At 46.2% G+C, this 8692-nt stretch overlaps 1 protein-coding gene across 1 annotated transcript; it reads left to right on the forward strand.

Annotated features, from left to right (window-relative positions):
* The first annotated feature begins 4183 nt into the window (after positions 1-4183).
* Positions 4184-6374, forward strand: ID3 (inhibitor of DNA binding 3, HLH protein). Its single transcript, XM_039511889.1, has 3 exons — positions 4184-4657; positions 4839-4915; positions 5612-6374. The coding sequence occupies exons 1-2, from the start codon at positions 4337-4339 to the stop codon at positions 4893-4895; spliced, it is 378 nt and encodes a 125-aa protein (XP_039367823.1). The 5' UTR covers positions 4184-4336; the 3' UTR covers positions 4896-4915; positions 5612-6374.
* Positions 6375-8692: the final 2318 nt, after the last annotated feature.

The following is an 8692-nucleotide window of genomic DNA, read 5'->3' on the forward strand; positions in this document are numbered from 1 at the left end:
CTCCATATGTTATTCCTTCTCTCCCCCCCCCACCCCCCAACATATTGCATGCCAGTTGTTTTGCCTAGGGTCAGATGGGAAGAGGGTCCCATTTGAGAAGAGAATTCCACAACATATTTAAGGAAACCACTGCTTGTTTCTTAACCAGCTGCTCTAATTTTTCCTCTGGCTTTAAAATTATCCATTGATTTTAATAAATTTGTCCCAGATCCACAAGCGCAGACAATTAGAAACAAAAAGTAAATTGGATGTAAGCATAAACTTAAAGTTAAGCATGTGCTTAAATGCCTTCCTGAATCAAGGCTCAAGTGAGCTTGCCTGGCCAGGTGGTTTTTTTTTTTTTTCGTAGCTCTTGTTTTGATTGTGAATAAGGGGACAGAAGTGAAGGTCCCAAAAGATTTGGGACAAGATTTGAGCCAGCCCTTGTCCAGAAAGTGAATCCAGATGACCACTGTGGAAGAACTGTCTTCTTTGTAATTTTCTTGGGCATATATCTCTGTTCCTCCTCCTCTCTTCTGTTCTAAATCACTTTCATGGATGCAGCGCTGCCAGGAATCCTGAAGATGCCGGAGCCCTGAGAAAATCCCCCAAAGCCTAAGTCCCTCTCCAACAGCTTGAGGTTAGGTTGGTATGATAAACTAAATGCAACTCCCATCCCAGTCTTCCAATCATCAGTCCTATCCTCACTTCCATTCTCCCACCCCAAAATATCCCATTCTGAGAGCCAGAAGCTTTACTCGATTTCATATCCTGCCACCTCTGTTTTTTGTTCTGTTTTTAAAGGTTTGAGCTTAACAGAACTTCTCATGGGCACATTTGGCAGCAATTTATTTGAGAAATTCCTAGAGAGAAGCAAGCCACAGAAAAATCCCCCGAGTTGCAGAACTGATGCAAATTACAATATATGTAGCAACCCATAACTAGTAAAAGGGACTTCAGGGAAGGGGTGAGGATGGGGTACATTGCCTTACGGAGAAGTTAGTGAACATTCAGAGCTGGAGAAGAGAGAATTTGGGAGGGGATGATGGCTATTCCCTGACTTTTCCCCTTTACAAATGATTCCAGGTGAATCAAAGAGCCTAGGAGGCGAACACCAGTCCCTGTTGTGAGCTTTATGGGACTTGTTCTGAAAAGTTCGCTCTCGGGGCATAGCACTGTACTGAAACAACCAATTTTTGTTAATAAAACACACACAGCGTAGGCCATTCTCGGCATGAAATCACTGCACTCCAGAGCTTTCGGGGGGGAGCAGGGGGGAATACTGCTTTGAGCCAAAAAAACTGACTTCATGACTCCCCAACTTGCCTCAACTGTAAGTGATAATAATATTCTGATTCTTGGCTTTCAATAGGAATCAGTTCCCAGAAAAGGCCAGAAATGATCCAGCCCCACCAAATTGTAGTTAAAAAAAAAAAAAAGTGGGAGGGGGGAAGCAACAGCCTCGTGCAGAAATGTTTGCGCGTTCCCAGAATCGAAGCTAATTTTGCTACTCAAGGTTCTATTCCCCCAGCGAGGCCACGCCCCTTCGAACGCTAAAGCGCCTCCCCGGCCTCTCATTGGCTGGGCTGCGAGGTTCCAGTTCGGTGGCTATGGCGGCGGAAAGGTTGCCTTGGCCACGCATCCCTGTGTGAATGCATGACGTTCGCAAGCCTGGCGCCAGGCTGTCTGGAGCGGAGAGTTAGATCAACACAGCTGGAGGGAGAGGGCCACAGCTGGGCAAAGGGAGCAGATTCCTCAACAAAAAATAGGATTGTGAGAAAAGTTCTTAAACAAAAACAGTTCAAACAAAAGCCTTAATGACATCCTTTCATAAAAATAAAAAATGCAAGGAGGACTGGGGGGGCGGGAGGGGGGGTAGGGAGCAAGAGTGGGAACAGAAAGTTCAGGGATGCTCCGGGGCTGCCGGTCCAAACAGCCAAACATGTTGCACACAGAGAATCTTTGCCACAGCGAAAAAAAAAAAAAAAAGTTATTTGAAAAATCAGCCTTGGGGATATTCCAATGCAATCGCTCAGTTTTAAAGATGGAATGTTTTTTTGGGGGGGTAATGAAAAAAAAAAGCACAGGGCTGGGGGGGGAAGTGCTTGGAAACATTTTGGGAGGCACTAGGACGTATGGTGACTTGCAGGAGTGCTAAAAAAAATTTCAAAACTTAACATTAAAAAAAAGATTGGGGGGAGAACAGCCTTTGGATAGTCCAGGCCAAAAACCCAGATTCTGAAAAATGACTTAAAAACGATTATTTTTCTTTAAAAACAAAAAAACTTGCTGCCCCATCAAGTTCAGGTTTATTCTCCAGCTGCCACCATTTGAATGAAGATTTCCCAACAAATTTGGAGTGAGGGTTGAAAGTATCTCATTGCAATTTATTTCCTCAGGGAAAGAGGATTTTTTTTTAAAAAGGCCTTAAAATTAATCCAAAATTAGGGAGTCTCCTTACTCTTAAAGGAGTGAGAATTGGCAGGGCCAGAGGAATATAGAAGGGTGAGGGAGGAGGAGAAAATAGTAGGGTTACCAAAAACTATCTACTTTAAAAAATAACTACTTTTTAAATAAAGATTTAGTAATGTGCAATCTAAGGTCTTGAAGGAATGAATAATTTAAATAGCTTTTCCATTACACTAAGCAACCCCCCCCAAAATAAATATATATAAAAAAAACCCATTGTGACATGCAGACTGTTTAAAAACATGGAAATTGACCATGGTTAGAGCTGTGTACCCAAGGGGGTTGGGGAAGTGATTTTTTCCAAGCCTAGCTAAATGTGAAAGCAGAAGAGAGAAAAGCCAAAACAAAATAATACACTATGTTTTGTTTTTTTGGAAAAACACACACACAACCTAGGTTTTAGGCAGCTCTGGAGTAAATTGTACTTGTGGGCAGGCATAATTTACTCCAGGTGCCCTGGCCTCCCCCAGAGCCCATGGAATAAGACAGTTTAAGAAGTAGTATTAACAGAAATAGCAAGAAAGGGATTTGGGGAACCAGTAATGGGCTAGGGGGGAAATTAAATGGCATACACCATTGTCATGGGCCATAAAGTATTATTTCCATTGCAGTTGCCCACTCACAAATAATCAAAACACATTCCAAAATAAAGAGCTGGCCCTTGGAAAAATCTCCAGGCTTGGGATCAATAATTTATATCACACAGCGCACTTGAGATTGATTTTTAAAATCAAGTTAAAATATAAAGAGAACTTTTGATACCCTCTCCTCATCCCCTCCGCCCCCCTGCCACCGAAACTCTCTTTTAGGGCCTGATTCGACTCTCACATTGACTTCAGTGGAGTTACTCTGGATTTACACTAAAATGTGGGTGGGAATAAGGCCCCAAGGGAATTGGGTCTTGTCTACACCCCAAAAGTGGGACTCACCCATAAAGTTTTGTCCTTTTAGTTAAACCAATATAACCATGTCAATTTTACCCTGTTCCTGTTGTTTCAAATAAAATAAACCCATACTTCTATATATTCCTTCCGCCCCCCCCCCAAATGTTTCTGCAGTCAGAGTTGCTGACCCAAATCTGTTTTCTCCACGGTAACCTCAGCTTTACCGCAATTACTTTTTTTTTTTCTGGTCACAAGATAATTCCTGACGGCAGAAAGTCTGGAGGTCATATGAGCAGCAAATTGAGGAACAAGGCGCCACTAATTTCTTACAAGATCCCCCTTAAAAAAAAAAACCCTACAAAAATTCTCTGCTGTGAGGGGATTTATGGCTTTTGTGGGTTCTGAAGTTTTAGGGGCTGCAGCCTGGGAATGGGCTTTGCGAAACATGCACTTTGAAAGCGGGGTTTGTCTTTTCCAGCCAAAGCTTTTTTTCTTTTCTTTTTTTTGCTTTAAAGGGGACGGGATTAAAAACGATGCAAGGGAGGAGAACTATAGTTTGAATTTTAAATCGTTTTACTTGAGTAAAAAAAAAAACGGGGGGGGGGGAGAGCTAGGCCCGCCCCGTTTGTAATCAGAGCTTCCTCATTCCTTTCATGTCCTCTGCTCTTTGGTGTCAGCCCAAGCCAATGGAAACCTGCTTTGCCATTTAACCCGCTTGTAAATGCTCAATGCAACATTTCCACCGACTGTCACCAGAGCAGGGAGAAGGGGGAGGGGGCGGGGACAGCGGCGCGCCTCGTTTGCATAGAACGGGGCGGAGCCGGAGCGCCTGGCGTATAAAAGGCCAGAGGGGGGCGAGCCGCCGGCAGCCCGTTGCACGGAGGAGTAGAGGTTTGCACGGCTGGGATTGCACCGCGAGCGAGACGTGCAAAGCAGCCAGCCGGGGGCGGGGGGGATCTGCCAGCCCGAGACACCCACCCAGCGCTGCCAGCCCAGCCCGGACCATGAAAGCCATCAGCCCGGTGCGGTCCGTCAGGAGCTGCTACGAAGCCGTGTGCTGCCTGTCGGACCAGAGCCTGGCCATCGCCCGGGGGAGCCCCGGCAAGAGCTCGGCGCTGGAGGAGCCCATGAGCCTGCTCTACGACATGAACGATTGCTACTCCAAGCTGCGCGAGCTGGTGCCGGGCATCCCGCAGGGCACCAAGCTGAGCCAGGTGGAGATCCTGCAGCACGTCATCGACTACATCTTCGACCTGCAGATCGTGCTGGAGGAGCAGGCGAAGGGCCAGGACCCGTCCGCCGAGACCTCCCTCCTCTCCCTGAAGGTAAGGACGGGATCCCGGCGGGTGGCTCTAAATGGGATCGGCCCTGCATCAGGGGCACCTTTCCCCCAGCCGGGTGGTGCCCTGTGCAGGCAGGGATCGGCCTGCGGGGCTTTGCCTCCGGGGGAAAAAAGCCCCCACACCAGGTGTCCCCCCCCTTTACTTATTTCCCTTTTCTCTGCAGGCCTCTGAGCTCGCCTCTGAACTGTGCTCGAAAGACGAGAGACGTTTGTGCCATTAATGTCCCGTCCGCCCCACCAGGTAAGACATGGACCACGCGCTTCCTTGTCAGTTTCCATCCCCAGCCCGCTTCTCTGGCCCCGGGAATTCGCGTGAGCGGCTCCAACCTAAACCAGGGCTGGGGAGGCTTTTAAACTGCCCCCTTCGTGCAATCCGCGCTGCTTGGGCGCTGCCCCTCCCTCGCCTCTCTGCCCTGGCGTTTGATCGAGGGGGGGGTGTTTTTAACAGCCACTGTAGTGGAATGAGAGAGCTGTAGCCATTGTCCGTTCTTGTGCCGGCGATGCAGCAGCCTCTTTCCAGCTCCTGCAAATGGAGTCATTCTCGTTCCAATGTCAGTGCTTTTTATAGCGAACTCTGCAGCTGCTTACACAGCCCTGTTGAAATTAGTAGAATCAAGAGGCTTTTTTTTTAAGGGGGGGGGGAATGTTTTCAGGCAGGAAGGCACCGCCAAAAGTGTCCCTCCCTTCTAATCTGTGTAATTTTAGATCCATCTGTAGAGAGTTAGAAACAGAAGGGCTTGTCTTTTTTTCTTGGTGCCAATTAGCAAACATCCAGCATGAGTGTTGGTTCCTGATTCCTTATCAGCTGGAGGTAAATAGAAGTTTCCTCTCTCTGGCGCCAGGATGTCTAGTGCAGACCTGCCTCTGATCTGCTCTGAATAACTGACATGTCTCTTTCTCTCTCATCCCCCGCCCCCCTCCCCTCCACCCCGTTCAGACTGCAGGTGTGGGATCACAACACTTGGTTCTCTCCAAGGGAGGAGAAGAGAGACCTTCACTTGGAAAGGATCAGACTTCAGCCCCATGCATCCAATAATGGAGGGACCTCAGCCTTTATCTTCCAGATATTGTCTGTGGAGCATGTGGCACAAGGCATTGGATGCTTGGCTGGTTTTTCAGTACTGTTTCCGCTTCCCCACTCTGCTTCTCTTGCCTGAAAGTAAATCTCAACAGGCCAGGAAAGACTATGATGCGGCCCCCTCCATCCTCCAACTAAATGGATCTGAACTCTTGACTGTTTGAATTTTAACCGCCTCATTGCACAAGGGCAAGAAATGCTGGGAACTCCTGACTCCTTGAGCCTCATCTGCGCTGTAAGATCAGTGTTTTATGTTCGCAGAATCCCAAGCGTGCTAGACTGGCTCCCTAGTCATTATATAGATCTCTTTAAAACGTGGCTGGCTGTAAAGGAGACCACAACATGCTTTAAAAAGACTTGCAGAGATGCAGTTGTATGTATATTTTGGATTATAGTGTGATTTTAAAAAAAAAAAATCCTTAAGGGGGGCTGGGTAGGGGTTAATACCAACAAGAATTTCAAAACTGAGCTGTTCTGGGGCTGTGGCCTCATGTTTATTGTTGAACTCTATAATAGAGTATAACGTTTGTACCTTTTTTGCAGGAAGGTGAATTTCTGCGATCATGCATTGTACTTGCTTTATAAACTTTTTATAAAAGTTAAAAGTTTTTACATAATAAAATTTTAAGTTTTGGGGTTTTTTTGAATAGTCCTTCCCTTGCCCCAAAATTCTGAAAGTCACATCAGGGTTACTTCCTTGGAACTTGAAACTAGCTTTGGGGAGTGAAGTAGCTTTACAAAAAACAATTGCAATAGAATTGATCCATCACGCTGTCTGTGAGAGGAGTGACACTATATTACTTGAATTTGCCGTTCAATAATTTTATACTAATAGTACTATTATGGTTTAAAATATCAAATCATGTATCCTAGTAAGAATCAGCCTTGTTAGTTACTTACTATTTTAACTTTCACCTCTCTTTTGCAGAACAGGACTGTTAGGTAAGATGGGCCTGACCCCTATCAATGTGAGTGCCAGGTCAGAGTTTGAGTTGATGGTGATTTGGGGCATAAGGTGGCCATGAACAAGAGTATTTCCTACTGCTCTTATTTCTTCTGTGGATGTAATATTTTTTCCCCTCCCCCTCTTCTGGGCTCAGTAGCATAATAACTGATGGTATCCACAGTGTCACAGAGAAGGCCTTGAAATGGCTTATGGACCTACAATTGCTTTGTAGACAGTGCTCTGTGTGGGTATGCAAAAGTAGCATAACTGGGCAAGCCTTTTTAAAGGAATTTTTTTGTTTGACCTAATGGGCCAGTCCCGCTCTGGATCTTGGTGTTGGTCTAAATCCAGAACCTTTAGTGTTCTTTTGCACAGCATGCAGGTTAATGAGGTCTGGGGTAAAAAAAAAAAAAAAAAATACAGTTAAAGGCTTAAAGATGATGGGTTGGTGTTATGATCAGTTTCTAGTTGAAACCCCACCACCTCTTTTTTTTATTTATTTATTTTTCTTATTAAAGTTGTTTGGCCTTTACTCATTCAGATTGCCCTGTTCCAGCCAGCTTCCTCCAACATGCTCCAGGGTCTCTGCCTCCTTTCCCTCTGCAACAGTGGAGATCACACAAAGGCCAGGCCAAGCCATCTGAAAAATCCCAACAGGAGGCACAGTGCTTGACTGCTGTCACAAGCTGTGGGTTATAGGAAGCCAGTTCCATAATGCAGAGGTTCTCAAATGGGGGGTCAGGACCCCTCAGGGGGTTGCAAGATTATTTCATGGTGGGTCGTGAGCTGTCCGCCTCCACCCCAAACCCCGTTTTGCCTCCAGCATTTATAATGGTGTTAGTGTTTTTTCACTTATAAGGGGGGTTGTACGCAGAGGCTTTGTATGTGAAAGAGGTCACCGGTACAAAAGTCTGAGAGCCATTGCATTAATGGAACGCGTTCAAGAGGGATTGTAGATTTGTTACAGCCCTGGGTGACTAGCACTAGACAGATTGGCTGCTGTGCTGTGATCTCCTAGCTGCCATCAGACAAAATGAACTAAGTTCCCTAGTGCTGACACTGGGGGTGAATCCGATTCGATCTAATAGGTGTGTATCGTTACACCTCCCTTGAATACGGTGCTTAACAAGAAGGCCTAATTACCCTGCCATAAATAAACTTTCCTGCTGTGGGTGGTTTTTGCTTGTGTGGGGGCGAAGGAGGTCTGCCATGTGTCCCATCCCCCCTCTCCTCCTTGGAAGTTCTAGTGCTCTGAAGGATATAGATGCTGCCTTGACCCCTTATATCTCATCCTTCTCTAGGCAGGCCAGAGTGTCTCCATGGGTGTTACTAATGCCTCATCCTGCATACAAATGGGGTGCTTCTGGTCTCTGGTGCAAAGTCTTGGATTAACCAGGTCGTAGAGTGGCTGCAGATTGCTTGGGTCCTCTTAATCTTCTTGAAGATGCAGCAGGCTTGTAGCATAGCTCTAACCTTTCCAGGTCCGTGAGATCCAAGGTTAATTATGGGTTGGAATACTGGAAGTCTCAATAGTTCCTGGACCCATCATAGGCGGCTTCCAACCGAAATGGAGGTGAGAGTTACCTGAATTAATCAGGTACCTAATGTCCCTGCAGTCACTTTTCTCTCAAGATCTTACCTCTGTTGCAAGGCCAGTAATAATGTGTGTAAGTTTACAGGGATGTTAAGTGATGTACTCAAGATCATGGAGCAAGGGACAGAACTGGCTAGAGAACCCAGGAGCTCTTAATCATTTAATAGACCCTCTCGCTATGAATAGAACCCAGGAGTCCTGGCTTCAAATCTCACCTGCTCTCAACCCTAGACCCCCTTCCATAGCTCTGAATAGAAGAACCCAGCAGTCTGGTCTTGCATATACTGCTCTAATCAGTGGACAACATGTCCTCCTTACAAAATTATTCCAAACCTCAGAAGTGCCCTCCTGTGCTCTACAGTTTTCCATTTGCCTTGAGCGGAAATAACTTGGAGCCCAC

This window comes from Mauremys reevesii, linkage group 23 (genome assembly GCF_016161935.1).
Source record: "Mauremys reevesii isolate NIE-2019 linkage group 23, ASM1616193v1, whole genome shotgun sequence".
NCBI lineage: Eukaryota > Metazoa > Chordata > Testudines > Geoemydidae > Mauremys > Mauremys reevesii.

Excerpts from the sequence above, each read along its gene's own strand:
- ID3 (XM_039511889.1), top strand. The coding sequence starts at position 4,337 with ATGAAAGCCATCAGCCCGGTGCGGTCCGTCAGGAGCTGCTACGAAGCC. Across the intron at positions 4,658-4,838 it reads CCTCCCTCCTCTCCCTGAAG|GCCTCTGAGCTCGCCTCTGA; the intron begins GTAAGGACGGGA and ends TTTTCTCTGCAG.